General features: G+C 41.6%; 1 protein-coding gene across 1 annotated transcript; it reads left to right on the top strand.

The window, feature by feature from the left end:
• The first annotated feature begins 19,128 nt into the window (after positions 1 to 19,128).
• Positions 19,129 to 19,533, top strand: LOC306655563 (eukaryotic translation initiation factor 1-like). Its single transcript, XM_079130139.1, has one exon. The coding sequence runs from the start codon at positions 19,144 to 19,146 to the stop codon at positions 19,483 to 19,485; it is 342 nt and encodes a 113-aa protein (XP_078986265.1). The 5' UTR covers positions 19,129 to 19,143; the 3' UTR covers positions 19,486 to 19,533.
• The last annotated feature ends 646 nt before the right edge of the window (positions 19,534 to 20,179 follow it).

The following is a 20,179-nucleotide window of genomic DNA, read 5'->3' as shown; positions in this document are numbered from 1 at the left end:
CGTCCACAGACATTGACTTCTCTGTGATGTCAACCTGAGAAATTCCTCTGTGGAAAGTTTTTCACTCTTCCATGGTTTCTACTTCAATTTTTAAAACCAATGGAGAAACATTTTGGCAACCTTATAAAGCTTGCACTTCATAAAAAACAGACCTTTGTGTTTACATTTGACTCAGAGTATATGTTTTTAAATAGCATGTTGCACAGTTTTCTGAGGTTCCGTTTTTTAAAGTCCAATCCAGGAGAAACAAAATCCAAACCTTGGTGAGTGAACTAGTCCCCCTGAGAGTTTTTGGAACTTGAGACAGCTAGTTACCCCTCCTTTGGGAACCACAACCACACTGAGTGTCCTTGTTTTTGCTCCAATGTCCTTGGGAGATATTTCCAGTATTTTTGGTGCCATAAAACTGTTCACAGTTTCAATTAAATGAGGTCAGATGAATCTACAAACCCCCATATCAAATCTGTCCTGTTGGATCTCACCACTTTGCTTTCTGGTATGTTTATCCCAGATTTGATCGCTGGGAAGAGGCTTGACATTCATTTCCTGTACCTGAGTGTCTTTTATCATTGGCCTGTGACTCTGTTATTCATCCCAGATGGAATATGTACAAAGACAGCAGCACACTGTGCATGAGAAAATAAAATGCGCACATGACAAGCAAATCATTTCCTTCCATCCATTGTCACATGCACCAATCCCACCTCAAGACAAAGAGCACAGGCCCTAAGTCCCTCCTTTCATTCCTCTGCCCTGGGGTCAGGACCACCCACTTCATCTCTTAACTCTGCTTCCCTCTGCTAAGATCCAGAGTCCAAGTCCTACAGTTCACTGAGCTCATCCAAGTATGCTCCTAATGGGTTCACATCCAACCCCATCCCTCAAAACAAGGATTTAAGGCTGCAGGCCCACCTCCAGGTCTTCCTTACACACACAGTGGGGGCTGAGGATGGGACGCTAACCTGCTGGACGTCTGGAGGCAGAGGAGACCTCACAACCAAGTTGGTGCAGCTCAGAATCACAGCGAGGCTTCCTCCCTCTGCCCCCAACCCCCGAGAAAACACGAGCTGTGCCAGAAAGCCCCATGGTGTCCCTCAGCCTCAGCCTGAATCATGCGAGTCCAGGGGAAAGGCAGGGATGGGAAGGACTGCTACACTCCTCTGGCAGCAGGAAGTCACCCCGAGAAGTCCCAGGACACCTTGACACCCAGAGGAAGCCAGTGGGCAGAGATCTGCCCTGGTCCTTGGTTTCCCTGCAAGACCTCCTCATTTACCACAGAAGGAAGCTGCTGAGGTTTCTTGAAGGAAAGGAAGCAACACGAAAGGGACTGAGAGCAGGGACCATTTTCAGAGGGTGAAGCAGGATGGTCGCTGAGTCTATTCACATATGAAGCTACCTTTCAAGAGCTAAGGAAACAGGATGAGAGACCCCAGCCCTGGTTTTAGTATAATACTAAGACACATTGAAGGAGGCAGGAAGTAAAGTTGCCCAAATCACTGCTCCTCAACTTCAAGCAACCCGGAGAGAGACAATGCTCACTTGGGGGAGGGAGAGGGAATCAAGTCCAGGCCTTAGACTTGAATCCCAGTCCCAGCCTGCCATGATGAAACTGAGTACCAGGCTGAACCCTGAGGTCCCCGTCTCAAGGATAGTGCCTGTGAACTGAGCCTCCAGACCTGTGTTAGCCAGGTGGTCAAGGGACCTTCTCCACCACTTCTATCCGAACGTTGGACAGCATAACAAAGTAAAATTCCACCTGCTGAGAGGTAGAACAGGACAATAAGCAATGAACTCTGCCTTGGAACTCAGTGCCAGAGCAATGAAATCCAATACTGGGGAGATTCCAAGAGACTCTGACCCCAGACCAGTGCCTCTGGACCTACCCAGGTGCCAGGTGGAGACCTACAGCCCCCATTAATTGAACTCCTATTCAAGTCAGCATTACCTGTAGCTGGATGCAATGGTCTTATGCCATGAAGAGACCACAGTGGCAGGCAGCCCATAGCAGCAAAGGCCTTCATTCTATCCCTATGCTACATTGGTCTCAGAGGGTTTTGGGTGTGACCCAGTGTTGAGGCACTGGGAGCCACAAAACTGCCTATACTATCCCTCCCCCAACCCTAGGCAGCATAACAGGAATAAAGTGATTATCTGCTAGGTTGAGAAAGGGAAGGAAGGCCCCAAGTCCTTGCATAAGAGCCCAAGTTTCCCCTTCACCAGGAGGCCCAAAGCTGGGCAGAATCCTTGTTACCTGGCCATAGGCCAATGGCTGTGACAAAGCATTGGGCCTACCCAGGCCCAGGTGACAGGTTGCTGGAACAGGCAACCTTTTAAGGCATTTCCCTAGTTTATTCTGAACACCACACTTGCTATGGATTTAGGACAAACTTGAGCTTAGAGTGCCCTCTAGTGCTGAAGTAGTGACATCACACCAACCGTGGACTTACAGAAAACTTGGACTTGGTGCACCATCTAGTGCTGCAATAGAAGAGACCACAGAGAAAATAAGCAGCCTACTTAAAATTTCTGGAAGGACAGGTACAAACAAGGCCAGATTATGAGGACTGAAATAAATACCCAATCCTTCAATGTGTAGACAACATCATATGCCAGCAAGCATGGAGAACTTTCAGGGAAGCACAACCTCATTTAACAGACAAAATAATGTGCCAGAATCAAACCATCAAGTCATCAATATATGCAAACTCTCAGAGATTTCAAAATAGCTGTTTTAAAGAAACTCACTGATTTTCAAGGAAAAAAAAATGATTCAGTACTCTTAACAGAGAAATGGAAGTCATTTTTCCAAAAAACAGAAACCCTTGCACTGAAATGTTCACTAAGCAAAATTTAAAACACAATAGAAGGCATCAGTAACAGAATAGATCAAACAGAAGCATGACCAATGATCAAACAGAAGGTGAACTTGAAGACAAACTACTTGAAAATATACAGTTAGAGGAGACAAAAGAAAACAGAATGAAATAGAATAAAGAAATCTTATAGGGACTCTAGGACAGCATTAAAAGAACAAATTTTTAGGTTACTGTTCATATTCAAGAGGAACCTGAAGAAAGCCAAAAGGGTAGGAGACTTGTTCAAAGATTGTTAACAGGAAATTTCCCAAATGTAGAGAAGGATACAAATATCCAGGTACAGGAATGTCAAAAGTTACCGATCAGATTCAATTCAACCAAGCTCTCAAAGGCTAAATAAAGAGGATTCTCAAAGCAGCAAGAGATAAGAGACAAATACACATAGCATGCTCAGATTCACCAGACAACAAACTTTTCGGCAGAAACTTTGCAAATGAGAAGGGAGTGGAATAATATTTTCACAGTGCCAAAGTGGGGGAGAGGGGCTGTCATTGAAGATTACTATACCCAGCAAAGCTATCCTTTAGAAATGAATAAGAGGTAAAGACATTCCCAAACATAAGCTAAGAGAATATATCTCTACCAGACCTGTCCTACAAGAATGCTGAAAGGAGTCCTTCAAAATGAAAGCAATTCCAACAAGTAATAAGAAGACATTGGAACATTGGAAGGCATAAAACTCATTGGTAAAATTAACTGTACAGACGAATTCAGAATACTCCAATATTGTAGGTCATCATATAATGATAAAGGGGTCAATTTAGTGAAAGGAAATAACTATTGAAATATGCACCCAATATTGGGGCACCTGAGTTTATTAAGCAATATTAATAGACCTAAAAGGAGAGATAAACTCTAATACAATAATAGCAGGGGACTTTAATCCCCACTTTCAGCAACATAGTGGTTATCCGGACAAAAAATCAACAAAGCAGAATTAAACTGGACCCTAGACCAAATGGACCTAACAGATATCAGGAAAACATTCTACCCAACAGCTACAGAATATTCATTCGTCTCAAGAGTATACCAAACATTCTCCAAGATAGGTCTGTGGTCTATTAAGTCTTAAGAAATTCTTAAAAATTGAAATCACATAATTATCTTTTCTGATCATAATACAATAAAATTAAAAATAAATAACAAGAAAAACATTGGGAACTATACAATACATGGGAAATTTTTAACTCCTTTGTAACCAATGCATCCAGGAAGAAATTAAGAAGGGAATTTTTAAATTTCTTAAAACAAAAGAAAATGGAAACACAACACACCAAATCCTACAGAAGATAGTAAAAGTAGTACTAAGAGGGAAGTTTGAAACAATCAGTATCTACATCAAAAAGCAGACAAATTGCAAATAATCAATATGCCATTGCTTCTCAAGGAACTAGAAAGACCAGAACCAAACCTAAAATTAGTAAAAGAAAATTATTTAATAAACATCAGAACAGAAATATAGAGAACAACAATATAAAGACTTCAAAAAATGGAAGGTCAAAGAAACAGAACTGGCTTTTCTAAAAGATTTTAAAAATCTACAAATCCTTAATTAGAATAACTAAAGCAAGAGGGGAGTCAAATAAATTAAATCATAGATGAAAAAGGGGATATTGCAATTGATGCCCCAGAAAAACAAAAGATTATTAGAAATAATGATAAACAGCAACACACCAAAAAATGTGAAACCTAGATGAAATGGACGGATTCCTATACACATACACTTCACCAAAACCAACTTAAGGGATGGAAGGCCTAAACACACAGTGAATAATGAGATTGAATCAGTAATCAAATATCTCTCATCAAAGAAAAGTCCAGGACCAGATGACTTCACTTTCACTACTGAATTCTATCAAATATTTAAAGAAGAACCAATAATACCAATTCTCCTTAAATTATTCCAAAAAATTAAAGAGAAAGGAGCTCTTCCACACTCTGTCTATGAGGCCAGCATTACCCTGATATCAAAACCAGACAAAACCACAATAGAAAAAGAAAGCCACAGGTCAATATCCTTGATGAATGTAGATGCAAAAATCCTTAACAAAATACCGACAAATGAAATCCAACAGCATGTTAAAAAGATTATTCAGACTGCATTTTGATTCATTAAACACAAATGGGGTAAAACTATGGTTGTGCACAATGTGGATTCACACCATTCATGTAATCATACATGTACTTAGGGTAATGGTGTCTGTCTCATTCCACCATCCTTCATACCCTGCCCCATTCTCCCTCTCATTTCCCTCTACATAATACAAAGTTCCTCCATTCTTCTCTTACCTCCCACCCCCACACCCCCATTATGTATCATCATCCACTTATCAGAGAAAATATTTGGCCTTTGGTTTTTTGGGATTGGCTTATTTCACTTGGCATGATATTCTCCAGTTCCATCCATTTACTTGCAAATGCCATAATTTTATTCTTTTTGGCTGAATAATATTCCATTGTGTACATATACCACAGTTTCTTCATCCATTCATCTACTGAAGGGCATCTAGGTTTGTTCTACAATCTAGTTATTGTAAATTGAGCTGCTATAAACATTGATGTGGTTGTGTTACTGAAGTATGCTGATTTTAAGTCCTTTGGGTATAAACCAAGGACTGGAATAACTGGGTCAAAATGTGGGTCCATTCCAAGTTTTCTGAGGAATCTCCATACTGCTTTTCAGAGTGGCTGTGCCAATTTGCAACCCTACCAGCAATGTATGAGTGTGCCTTTTTCCCCACATCCACACCAACACCTGTTATGTTGGTGTTGGAACAGGAAGTGATAGGGTTTAGAGAATCTGTTAAATTTGCCTGAGTTTTGCCACATACTGAGGAAACAGAAAGGTGTTTTGATATGAAAGGTCAAGAGCACTATTTCTTTTATCTTCCTTCTGCAGAAGAAATTACTTTTAATTTAAAGAATTAAAGGTAATTTTCATAAGTAAACAAATGGGATTTGAAAGGGAATGTATCAACATACCTGTATTTGCTTAGCTGTGTTATTAGCTCAAGCCAATAAAAAGAAAGTTTCCTTTGTTAAAAATTTTTAAAAAAAGATTATTCAGCATGACCATGTAGGATTCATCCCAGGAATGCAAGGATGGCTCAACACTCACAAATCAATGAATGTGATACACCACATCAACAGAAAAACAAAAATAAAATGATCATCTCAATATTTGCAGAAAATAATTTGATAAAATTCAACATCTCTTAATGATTTTTATCTGAACAGATTAGGTATAAAAGGAACACACGTCAACATATTAAAGGTTATATATAACAGGCCCAGAGCTAAGATTGTACTGAATGGGAAAAGCCAAGACCTTTTCCTCTATGATCTGGAATAAGGCAGAGATGCACACTTTCACTATTTTTATTCAACATGACATTGGAAGTTCTAACCAGAGAAATCAGTCAAGATAAAGAAATGAAGGGCATCTAAATTGGAAATAAGGAGATAGTTTATTCACTCACTACAAATGACATGATATTATATGTAGAAAATCCTAAAAACTCCACCAAAAAATAAATAAATAAATAATTGAACTAACAAATGGATTCAGAAAAGTTATAGGATACAAAATCAATACACAAAAATCAGTAGAATTGTTATAGATAAATAATAAATTGTCTGAAAATAAAGAAGATAGTCCCATTTAAATAGCTATAAATAAATAAATGATATCCAGTAATAAATTTAACCAGAGGTAAAAGATCTCTACAAATAAATATATAAAACACTGATGAAAGAAAGACATGAAGAGGACACAAAGCAATGGAAAGACATCTTGTGTTTATGGATTGGAAGGATCAGTATTGTCAAACTGTTCATACTATCTAAAGCCACCTATAGAGTCAATGCCATCCCTATCAAAATACCAATCACATTCTTCGAAAACTAGAAAAAAAAAAAACACCTAAATTTCATGTGGAACCACAAAATCTCCAAATAGCCAAAGCTGTCTTCAGCAAAAAGACCAAAGCAAGAGGCATTACTACCTGAATTCAAACTATATTACGAAGCTATAGTAATTGAAGCAGCATGATATTTGCATTTAAAACAGACAGACTGACTGATGGAATAGAACGGAGAGCCCAGAAGTAAACCCATGCATTTCCAGCCACCTGCTTTTTGGTAAGTATGCATTAGAGAAAGAATACCATTCAATGAATGGTACTGGGAAATTGGATATCCACTGCAGAAGAATGCAACTAGACCCTTGTGTAAAACTCAATTCAAAACGGATTAAAGACTTAAACATAAGACCTGAAGTTATGAAACTTCTAGAAGAAAACATAGGTGAAATGCTTCAAGATATTGGAATGGGCAAGTATTTTTTATAAGACTCCAAAAGCACATGAAACAAAAGCAACAATAGAAAATGAGATTACATCTACAAGAAAACTTCAGCACGGCAAAGGACAACCTGCAGAACGGGAGAAAATACGGGCAAACTATGTACATGACAAGGAGTGAATGTCTAGAATATATAAGGAATTCAAACAACTCAATAGCAAAATCAATCTGATCTAAAAATGGGTCATAGATCTGAACAGATATTTCTCCAAAGAAGACACACAAATGGCAAACAGGTGTATGAAAAAATGTTCAACATCACTAATCATTAGGGAAAGGCAAATCGAAACCACTATGAGATATTCCCTCACCCCAGTAAGAATGACTATTATCAAAAGACAGAAGATTGTAAATGCTGAGAAGAATGTGGGGAAAAAGGAACCCTGCTCCCACACAATGTTGGTGGAAATGTAAATTAGCAGCACCACTGTAGAAAACAGTAGGGAGGTTCCTCAAAAATTAAAAATAGAACTGCTATATGACCCAGTCATCTCACTACCGGGTATACATCCAAAGGAAATGAAATCAGTATGTCAAAGATACATTGCAGGCCCGTGTTTACTGAGGCACTATTCACAATATCAAGATATGGAAATCACCTAAGTGTTCGTCAATGGCTGAATGGGTAAAGAAAACATGATATGTTTGTAAAATGAAATGCTATTCAGTCATAAGAAACATGAAATCCTGCCATTTGTTACATGGATGGAACTGGAGGTCATTATGTTAAGTGGGGAAAAAAAGCCACAGGCACTGAAAGATAAATACTGCATCATATGGGATCTAACAAAGTTGATCTCATAGGAATTCAGAGAACAGTGGTTCCCAGAGGTTGGAAGAGTGCAGCCATGGGGACCAGGAAAGGCTGGTTGGTGGGCACTAAGTTCTAGTTAAAGAGGAGACACATGTTCTAGTGGCCTGTTACACAGTAGGGTGACTGTATGGTTCAAAAAAAACTAGAAGAAAGGGTTTTGAGCATTTTTACCATAAAGAAGTGATAAATGAGTGACAGATATGTTTGCCCGGATTTGAATGTTATACAATATAAAAAATACAAGTAAAAAAATTAAATATTTATTATTAAAAAGATAAAAGTAGGAATTCTTGGAGAATGTCTTGGGGGTATTCTAGATTTGGGGCAAGAGAGAGCATTCCAGTTTGAGAAACTAAATAAGTAGATATGGGACTGGAACTTAGTATGCAGAGAGTGGTGGGGTTGGGTACCAGGGATGGAAACACGGATGGATCATAAATGATGGTAAAGAAAAAAAAAACATGGACCGTACCATAGGACAATAGCTGTCCTTGACAGCAAGCTCAGATATAAGGGATTTTTGTTTTGCATATTAGAAGGGCATAAGTGAAAAGGCCCCCTTCTGTCCCATGTCCCATCACTTAGTTCCTCTCCCCGGAAGCATCAGAGTAGGCTTCCTGTGTGTCCACCAAAAGAGATTTTGTACATATATGAACACTGTTGTATTTTGGTTCCCCCTTTCTACATAGAAAAGAGCAGGCTATGCACACTCTTGATCATTACATGGTATTTTTCTTCTTTCACTTAAATCAATTTTGGGACCATTCTCTGTCAGTACTTCATGACTTTGATGGCTGCACAGTGCTCCACTCTGCAGATTAGCAGAACTTCTCCAACCAGCCCATTATTGATGGATACTAGGGTTGCCTTTATTACCCACACTGCTCAACGAATAAATTATATATGTCTCATTTATTTCACACAGGTGCAAGGTTTCCCACACTGGGAAAGAAGGGTTGCAGGATTAGCGGGTATTACATAACCCAGCGTTCTCCAGAGAAATGGAACAAGAGGGAGAGGGAGAGGGAGCTTGCTCTAAGGAATTACTCAATTGCAAGGGCAGGCAGGTCTGCACGGTTAGGGCACGCCGGCAGTTGGAAAGGCGGCAGAAGTTGATGTTTCAGTCTGAATCAGATTTTCTCCTTTTTCCAGAAACCTTTGTTTTTTGTTCTTAAGACCTTCAACTGATAGAATGAGGTCCATTGACATCATCGAGGTAATCTTCTTAGTGTCAAGTGATGCAGAGTTGACCCCATCTACAAAATACCTTCAGAGCAACACCTAGGTTGGCATTTGATTAAATATCTGGGTGCCCCAGTCTTCCAGGCTGACACATGAAACTAACCATCGCAGGCACCATTGGTTGTTTTGCTAGTTACTGCTGAGGTACCTTCTACAGATTGACACCCCCAGCCTCAGTGACAGCAATGCTTTTTCTCCTATACACAATTCACATGTCACTAAACTTTTTTTATATCCTCCCACCTAACACATACAAAATACCATTAGCAGTCTTTTTATTTGCATTTCTCTTAATGAGGTTGAACATCAGCCTAAATGCTTCATAGCCATTTGTACTTTCCCTTGAACTGTCTGTGCCTACGTTTGTCCATGTTGCCGTTGGTTTGTTGGTCTTTCTCTTATTAATTTGTAGAAGTTCTTTGTATATGGTGGAAATGAATCTTTAGTTTCTCATGAGTTACAAAGATTTTTTTCCAGTTTTTTTTTTTTGTTTTGTTTTTTGTGTTTTTTTAATTTGGGCTATGGCAATTTTTGACATCAAGAGTTTTTTTTTTTTTTTTTCAAGTTTTAGATCGCTGATTTTTAAATCTTTTATGGCTTCTAGATTTGAATTACATTTTAATAAGCCCTCTCTACTTTAAGATATACTATGTTTTCTTCTAGTACTTTTATTAATTCATGTTTTTTATATCAGGGAATGGAAACCAGGGGCTTTAACCACTGAGTCACATTCCCAGCCCTTTTTTATATTTTGTTTAGAGACAGGGTCTCACTGAGTTGCTTAGGGCCTCACTAAGTTGCTGAGGCTACACCCAGCTCATTAATTCACTTTTTAGTGGTGTATCTTTGAACTACTCTCAGTATAAAGTATGAGGTATGACTCTGATTGGCTCCCCAATTATGCCTGCTCTACCTATTGAATAACACATCATTCCTCCACTGATTTTCTGTCACCTGTATAATATACCAACCTCCTTTATGTATTTAGGTCTCTTTCTAGGCTTTTTTCTAGGTTTTTTTTTTCCCCATCAATATGTGTGTCTATTCATGCTCCAGCACCCCTTCTGTTTTAATTATTACAACTTTAAAATTTGGTTTACTACCAAATAGGGAGATCTAAATTTTAGAAAAATCACTCTGACAACATTGCAGGAAATGGATAGAGGAGAACCCGGGAAAGGGGTATCTTCTAGGGGCTGGATACTGGTTCATGCAATCCACAAGCCCTGGGGTGTGGCAGTAAAGAGAGAGAAAACTGGATTAGATCCTAAGGGGCTTAGAAGAGAGCATGATCATGATTGAGGATGGCTCAGATGCCTCCCAGTTGCTAGCTAGAACTAGGAAACTGAGGTCCCATTCATCAGGGAAGGAATGAACTAGAGGGTAGGGGCAGCAGGTAGAATTTGTTATGTCGTGTGACCCACCTCATGATCCAGAAAATTCACCCAGGGGAAATAATAAAGAACTAGCAGATATGCAGAGAAGATTGTGCTAAGCCAGTTAAGTTTGGCATTCAATTATCTCCACTTCACTGGTGAGGAAACTGAAGCTCGGGATGTTAAGGAAATTGTTCAAGGTCATGAACAGTCACAGGGCAAGGTAGGGCTCAAATCCAGGTCTATCTATCACAAATTCTACCAGAAGGGGACCATGGTGTGCTGTATTGGGCTCTAGAAACCCCATACAAACTCTCAATATAAGGAGACTATAGTGAATTTCCAGGCCTTTCCTTTCCAACCTCTGTTACAGTCTGAGATACAAGGTTACTATAGGCAACAGAATTCTGCAAAATGATCATCTCAGGACATGTATTCAAACAAGGCTCCCAGTTGAGGGAGAGAAGCCACACGGCTGGGAGTCTCAACACTCCGTACAATGGAGTAACCGGGGAGCCTACCAAATGCTACTGCCTGGGCCCCGTCACCTGAGACTCGGGTTCAGTTGTTCTGGGACATGGCCTGGGCAGGAGGGTATTAAGCCCACAGTTGATTCTAATGTGCAGTCAAGTGCGACAAACACACACATTAAGGAAAGCCATTTTTATTTTTTTGCAGTATTGGGGATTGAACACAGGGCCTTGTACTTGCTGGGCAGGTGCTTTTCCACTGAGCTACATCCCTAGCATTTTTTGTTTGTTTGTTTGTTTCTCAATTCTTGTTTTGAGACAGAACCTCACTAAGTTGCCAAGGCTGGCCTTCAACTTGCAACCCACCTGCCTCAGTCTCTCCAGTAGCTGGAATTACAAGTATGGACCACCACGCCAGGCTCACTTCTCCTTATGAAGTGGTCTATGATGTTAAGTGTTTCTGCAGCTTGGATAGATGAGGGTAAAGGGGAGCTGTCTGCATCAACTCCTTAAAGAACTAAGAACAAGCACCTGGCCCACGCCATTCCTCAGGTGTCTTGAGGGATTCTCTAAGCCAGGCAGAAAAAAACAATGGGGTTTCAGCAATCTCAAGTCACTTCTCAAACTCCTCCCACTCGCAATGAGCTTGTAATGCTTGCAAGGCCGACCACAAAGACTCAATTTTGTAAATTATGTGTACTTTAATTAGGTTAATGAATTTGGTTCCCTGGGATGCATAGCACATTAGCTGAGTGATACATTAGTCAGAATTCATCAACTTGATTATCCATGTATCTGTCGGTATAAGTTAGATTATGCTGCATTAACGGACACTCTTCAAACCTCAGTGACTTAAAGCCACAAAGATTTATCTCTCACTGGGCTGCTCATCCACCACAGGCCAGGGGGACCCAGGCTAGCACAGCTGCCACCAAATGGAGCACTGATACTTGCCACAGCACAAGAAAAGGATGACGTGGCTTCCACCAGAGGGTAAATGTGTCCCTTCTGCTCACATTTCATCCCAGGCAAGTCACACAACCACATCCAAGGGAGCTGGAAAGCACAATCCAACCCTGAGAAGGAGACACAGAGGGAGCTGAACCATAGTACTAATGAATCCCACCAGTCACCACCCGCTCCCCCAGCAGCAGAGAGCACACGAATGGCTCAAGATCACTAAGGTCCAATGTCCCTTTTGGAGCATGTGGCCCCATCACAAAGACAAATTCTGATCACTGTACCTGGGTTCACTGCTTCTTTGCAGACCCTCAGAGTCTGGAGAAGCTTGAAGTATTAACATAAGTCAAGGTGGTATCTGGATAGCTGGGTGACCTCCTGTTCCACTGAGGACATGCTATGGAATCGCCAGGATCTCAGAATCAGGCCCAACCCTGTGTCTATTCAATTCTCCTCTATTAGATCCCACTGGACTCTGGGCAGGCCAATTTCCTTTATCAGGCCTCTCCAGCTGGGCTGCAACCTGTGGCTCACTTCAAGTTCAAAGCCTCAAAAGCCAGGACTTGCAGGACTGCGAAGGCGCTTCCCGAGCCGGGCTCTCGCCTTCAGGGTCCTTTTGAGGTGGCTCAGACTCGCTGTCTCCCCTTCAAAGGCTGGGTTCAGTGGAGAGCCTGCAGGAAGCCAGCAAACCCGGGCGTTTGAGGAACTGACTCAAAAAATAGAATAAAAAGAAGCAGGTGATGGAGTGCAGAAGCGCCTGCCGAGGCTTCCCACCCACTTCCACAGCTGCAGCGGGAGTGAAGACTCCAGTCCCCCCCCCCCCCCCCGCCCCCCGTGCTGCTTCCCGTCCACAGCGCTGGGCTCAGACTCCTCAGAAGGAGGGGCCCTTCCCCTCCCAGATGTGCCCCCACCCCAACTCGGGCACATTTTCAAAGTGCTTTGTTTTTAATATGTATGGCATTCCTCTCCCAGAGAAGAACCCTGGAAACTGGGATAGAAGCATACCTGCTTTGGAATCTACCTTTCTTTACCTGTAAAAAGGGAATTTCTTCTATCTGGGCACTTTGAAGAAGTACTAGAGTCTGAATGGACTGAATTCAAATCCCTGGGGGTCGGGAGCCCAATTTCCTGTTTCAGACTCTGCCACTTACCATCTCTGTGTCCTCAGATAAATGACTTTGCTGCTCTTGGCCTCAGTTTCCACATCTGTGAAGTAGGAATACTGTGCAGTGTAGTGTCCAGGAGGATGAAACAAGTGTATGTATGCAGAGCAACCAGAACAGTCCGACATAGGACATGATCTTGAGCAATAGGGACTAACATTATTGCCATGATGGCAAACCCCAACTGCTGTCCAGTCCACATCTCCTCAGCCAATGGCAAGAGTCATTAACTGTAAAGTCAGAGCTCAGGGCCATTCCCAGCATTCTCCCCCGCCTAGAGGTAACCACAAATGCCCAGAGTTCTGTGGACAAATTGTTTCTCTAGTCCCCTAGGAATCTTCAAACATTGCTGTAGTGCCCAGTTTGAAAGTCAGATCAAAAACTCAGGAACCATGAGTTCCCTTGATGCTACTGCCACCAGGAGCTCCTCCGGGTCTGCTCTGAGTGGGAAGATGGAGGCAGATGTCACCTACACAGCCTATTAGATGCAACCTATTATGAGCCTATTAGTTTGTCCTGCAGGCAAGAGCATCTGGAAGGTGCTCTGAATTCGGATATGGAATCTGAATGCGGATATGGAATTGTCTCAGGGAGTCCTTCCTTCTCCTGCCCTGGGAGACATGTTAATACAACCATGAGGAGGTGAGAAACGATGAAGGAAAAGGATCAGTGAGAGACAGTGTCCAGGGAAGGATGGAGCCACATGAAAATGTAAAAGCAATTTGCAAATATAAGGTCTAGGTCTGATTGCCCGATTGCTGAAGGCAGAGAAGCAAGCCTGAGACGGCTCAGTCCATTTCTGAGCAGTCACCCTCCAGGCAGAGGCAAACTGACTCAGAACCTACAACCCAGGCTTCTGCACATACAACTGCAAACCATGCAAGCCCATGTGTGTGCACACACACCACATACCCTGATAAACACATATGCACATACACCACACATGCCTGCACACACTGCAAGCCCACCCTCAGGATGTTACGCCAGTGAGGCAGCACTTTTAGTGAGGACAAATCCCTCCAGGGCTAATAGCAACCAATTGAGCAACATATCTAATGACCCTACCAAGAGGGAAAAGGTCACCTTTAACATTTTTCCTGCCAAATCTGTCATATTCTGGTCGCCTAACAGGTTCCAGAAATGAGAAGGGACGTGACACAGCAGCTGGCGCCCTCTGGTGGACAGTGTCTTCTCTCTCACTTGCTCAGAAAAGCAACTCCAAAGAGCACAATTCAAATTAGTGCCTGTTTGCTGTGTTCCATGCCAGGTGCTATGGGGAGGACCAAGATGGGAAAGATGCTGTTGTCACCTCGAGGTGCTACAGTCTCTCAAATCACTCTCTCTTCTAACCCTGGAGTGTTTTCCTGCCCTTATATCCAGATGGTAACTTAAACATAATCAATAAACCATTACGACATTCCACTCACAACCTGCAAAATGCACTTCTTACTCATCTACAAAGTCCTCATCTTTGTAGCAATGCTGTGACTTAAATCTCATCTGATTCTACAACTGAGGTTCAGAGAGGTTATGCAACTTACCCAAAGTCATACAGTTTATAAATGGTAGACATTTTGTTTAAATTCACTTTCAATACATACGAATAGCACAAGTTCAAATCTTACAAAGGGCTCTCTAGTAAAAACACATCTTCCCACCCCTGTCTCCTGGGTGGCAGCCCCAGGGGTTAACTCATGTGTTAGTTTCTTGTGGATTTCTCTATGCATAGTCTGTGTACCTAAAAGGTTTTTTGTTTGACTTTAAAAGGCACAAAGGGTAGGATAGCATACACTATTCTCAACCTAGCCTTTCTCATTTGGTAACATCATTGAAGTCCACTCTGTAGTAGTGAACATAAAGAAAGATGCCTCATCCTTTTTAAGATTCCACTGTATGGAATGACCATGTGTCTTTAAATTTGCCCACTGCTGATGGGCCTGCAGATGTTGCTGGTCTTCTGCTTTTACAAATCCACTGCATGTGGGTGCCTGTGGAGATAGGTTGTACACACGTCCCTTCACACAAGTAGAACTTCTGGGCCAAAGGGCATGTGATTTGTGATTTCAACAGATGTCATCAAACTTCCCTCTTCTGAGGTTGTGGTAGTTGACACCCCCCCCCCCCGCCCCTACCATCTCATTGGCAGGGAGTAGAAACTGGGTGTTCTTGACCCCAACACCAAGACTGTCTCCATCAGAGCCCACCCCTCCTTGCCAAGGCCCCAAAGTCATGACTAGGATTTCACCAGACAAGTGCCAGACATTTTGGCCAGCAGGTACCAATACTTCTTCTTTTCTATAATAAAAAGCAGGAGGAGGAGGAAGGAGCACTCAGAGAGCTGGGTAAAAATGCTGGGTGCCTGGCCAGAGGCTGAAGTATGAAGGTCAAGGCTCAGGATCTGCCCTCATCAAGCTCCCACAGGCAGACAGAACCTCGGCATCGGGGATTTGGAGCCTGCCGAGAGCCTGAAAGCAGAGGTGGGAGACAGAACCGAGAGCAGAGGGTCCCCTGGCGTCGCTCCGGGAAGGAACCTCTGCCCACTGTCAGCACCGTTTATGCTGCGCTGGACCCCTCAGCGCCAAGAATATGAATGGCTTTGGACTCAGTCTATTCAGTCTTGCCCTGCGTCACTGTCAAGACCACAATAAGAAGAGTGGCAGAATCTACGCATGAAGCTGGGTCAATCTTTATTAAAATCTTTTTTGTGCACAATGTTCCCAATTTGTCTCTTTGTTCCCGGTATCTGGAGTCGTGTAATTTCTGATATTTGTCTCAGAGATCAAGCAAATTTGATTGACGGACTATAGTGAAGGAAGATATATCCAGCAAGAAGTATTACTCCTCACCCAGGCTGCCGTGTTTGAACCTCTGGGAGCTCCCCAGTTTGAATGATCTTGGTAGGAGGTTTTCAGCATGGCTGGAGGACACTATGGTTGCTGCAAAAATATGGGGACCTTGAACCTCAACAGTATCACTAGTACTCGAGCAGGCCCAGAACTTAACTGAAAGTTAAATGTAACTAAACCTGACTGATGCCTGTCACCTCTAGCAGGGCCTTCACATTGGTTCCCGGGGCCCACCCTGGCAGAGGTGGCAAAGGGCTTCAGATTCCACACAGCTCCCAATCCTTTAACCAAAGCATTTGCCTCCTTATCTGCTTGTACTTATTGAAGGTCTAGGTGAAATTGGGGGTGGAGGTGGGGGAGTGAGTACTGGGGATTGAACTCAGGGGCACTCAACCACTGAGCCACATCCCCAGCCCTATTTTGTATTTTTATTTTAGGGACAGGGTCTCACTGAGTTGCTTAGGGCCTCACTTTTGCTGAGGCTGGCTTTGATCTCTCGATCCTCCTGCCTCTGCCTCCCAATTTGCTGGAATTAGGGCCTGCAGACTCCAGTGTCGCCACCCAGCCCAGCCCGGGGTCTAGTGCTGGCGCCATGGCTGACCATCTTCCAACAGGTGGGGTCACCTCTGCCCAATAACATGGATTATTCCCAACCTGGAGGCCACCACCTCTAGTCGGGCAGCTTCCTTCTTGGGACACTACATTATCAAATACCTCTCAGGCATCAGGCTACTGAAGATTAAGAGGTTTGAATGGTACAGTATAGTTTTATTGTAGAATTTTTTTATTAGTAGTATTATTATGATTATTCCCATTATACCTACTATTATTCCTACATTTCTTTTTCTTCTTTTTTTCTTTATTATTTTTCTCACTCTCTCTACTTTTCTCTTGTCTGTCTGTTTCCTTGGAGACTCTCCTTTTCTCATGCTAACAACCAATTCCTTTTAGTTCCACTTTCACTATTCCTGTGGCGTAGTACCTCTATAGACGCACTTCTTTCCTCATTAACATTACATCCTACACCCCTCCTCATCCTCTTTGTCCACCATTAGAAATTATGGTCATTATTACAAACCTATTGTTTATGCTGTAGATAATAATCGAACTCATCATCTCTGTTTATTAAGACAATACTGTTAATAGCTTAATAGGGACTATTTGGGTTAAGGATGCATAGTGTTTGTATTGTGTGCTGCTAATATGAATCTCCCACTTTAAGGTGAGTTATTGGAAACCTGCAAGGACACTATAAGTAAGTCTACAGGGGGAAACTGTAATACCTCAGATTTGCTGCTAGAGGGGAAGGTACATGAACAACATGAAAAACAAGGGAAGAAAGTGTTCCAAACAAACCCAGATGCTATATCAATAGAATCCATTGACAGCATGGTAGAAGAAATGTCAGGAAGGGAGTTCACAATGTACATAATTTAAATGACCCAAGAAGCAAAGGATGAGATACGAGAGCAAATGCAGGCAATGAATGATCACACCAATAAACAGTTAAAAGAGCAAATGCAGGAAGCAAAAGATCATTTCAATAAAGAGAGATGCTGAAAAAAAAACAAAAACAGAAATCGTTGAAATGAAGGAAACAATAACCAAATTAAAAACTCAATGGAACACATCACCAACAGACTAGATCACTTGGAAGACAGAACCTCAGACAATGAAGACAAAATATTTAATCTTGAACATAAAGTTGACCAAAGAGAAAAGATGATAAGAAATCATGATCAGAACCTCCAAGAATTATGGGATATCTTGAAAAAACAAAATGTAAGAATTATTGGGATTGAAGAAGGCACAGAGATACAAACCAAAGGAATGAATAATCTATTCAATTAAATAATATCAGAAATTTTTCCAGATCTGAAGAATGAAATGGAAAATCAAGTACAAGTACCAAATGCACAAAAGCACAACAGATCCACACCAAGGCACATTATAATGAAAATACCTAACATACAAAATAAAGATAGAATTTTAAAGGCTGCAAGAGAAAAGCATCAGATTACAAATAGGGGGAAACCAGTACAGATATCAGCAGATTTCTCAGCCCAGACCCTAAAAACTAGAAGGGCCTGGAATAACATATTCAAGCTCTGAAAGAAAATGAATGCCATCCAAGAATCTTATACCCAGCAAAACTTACCTTCAGATTTGACAGTGAAATAAAATCCTCCCATAATAAACAAAAACTAAAAGAATTTACAAATAGAAAGCCTAACTATAGAACATTCTCAGCAAAATAATCCATGAGGAAGAAATGAAAAACAACAATGTAAGTCAGCAAAGGGAGGAACTACCCTAAAGGAAAAGCCAATCAAAGGAGAAACCAAGTCAAGTTAAAAACTAAAAGTAAGCCAAATGACCAGGAATGCAAGACATATCTCAATAATAGCCCTGAAAGTTAATGGCCTGAACTCATCAAACAAAAGACATAGACTGGCAGATTAGATTAAAAAGAAAGACCCAACAATTTGCTGCCTTCATGAGACTAATCTCATAGAAAAAGATACCCACAGACTAAAGGTGAAAGACTGGGAAAAAACATACCATGCACTCAAACTCAGTAAAAAAGCGGGGGTTTCCAACCTCATATCAGACAAAGTGGACTTCAAGCCAAAGTTAGTCAGAAGGAATAAAGAAGGACATTTCGTACTGCTTAAGGGAAGCATAAATCAGCAAGACATAATGATCATAAATATTTATTCCCCAATCAATTGCACATTCATGTACATCAAACAAATCCTTCTCAATTCCAGGAATCAAGTTGCTGGGATTATAGGCATGCACCACCATGCCTGACCAAGACCTTTTATTAATTTTTATTTTATAAGGTTTGTGATTAAACAATTTTTTAAGATTAAAAAGCATTAACTTCCAGTCACTGAGCCGCCTCTGAGGACTCAGCAGCCTCCCCCTCGAGCCCCCTCGCTTCCCGTCGCTCCGTCCCCCGCCCCCGCCCGCCTTCTCCCGCAGCCGCCTTCCGCAGGCCATTTCCATCAAGGAAAAGGAATCATATCGTATGTCCGCTATCCAGAACCTCCACTCTTTCGACCCCTTTGCTGATACAAGTAAGGGTGATGACCTGCTTCCTGCTGGCACTGAGGATTATATCCATATAAGAATTCAGCAGAGAAACGGCAGGAAGACCCTTACCACTGTCCAAGGGATCACAGATGATTACGATAAAAAGAAACTAGTGAAGGCGTTTAAGAAGAAATTTGCCTGCAATGGTACTGTAATTGAGCATCCAGAATATGGAGAAGTAATTCAGTTACAGGGTGACCAGCGCAAGAACATATGCCAGTTCCTGGTAGAGATTGGACTGGCTAAGGACGATCAGCTGAAGGTTCATGGGTTTTAAGTGCTTGTGGCTCACTGAAGCTTGAGTGAGATTTCCTTGCAATGAGTAGAATTTCCCTTCTGTCCCTTGTCACAAGTTTAAAAACCTCACAGCTGGTATAATGTAACCATTTGGGGTCCGCTTTTAACTTGGACTAGTGTAACTCCTTCATGCAATAAACTGAAAAGAGCCAAAAAGAAAAAAAAAAAAAGCATTAACTTGGTCGGGTGTGACATTGCACACCTTTGTAAGCACAGGAACCTGGAAGGTTGAGGCAGGAGGATTACAAATCCAAGGCTACTTAGCAAGATCCTGTCTCAAAATCAAAAGCACTGGGTATGTGACTCAGTGGTAAACTATCCCTGGGTTCAATACCCAGTACCAAAATAAATATATTGCACTAACTTTGATACATAGGGAAGAATAGAAAATGTGTACACAGAGGATGTACCACAGGAACTGATGGGAATGTGAAATGTTACAACCACATTAGCAAACAGTAGTTTCTAAAAATTTTAAATATATACCTACCTTACAATCTACATTCTATTCCAAGGTATTTGTCCAGGAGAAATGGAAGCACATGTCTCTATAAAAGATTCTTACACGAATAGTCACAGTAACTTTATTTTTAAAACCCCCAAACAGAAAACAACCCAAATGTCCATCCACAACTGAACTGATAAATAGTGGAATAGCTGTACAAGAGAATACT

This window comes from Sciurus vulgaris, assembly GCF_902686455.1.
Source record: "Sciurus vulgaris genome assembly, chromosome: 2".
In the NCBI taxonomy this organism is placed as follows: Eukaryota; Metazoa; Chordata; class Mammalia; order Rodentia; family Sciuridae; genus Sciurus; species Sciurus vulgaris.
The sequence above is the reverse complement of the archived record's forward strand: the minus strand, read 5'-3'. Positions and strand labels throughout refer to the sequence as shown.

Coding starts and splice junctions, on each gene's coding strand:
- LOC306655563 (XM_079130139.1), top strand. CDS start 19,144: ATGTCCGCTATCCAGAACCTCCACTCTTTCGACCCCTTTGCTGATACA.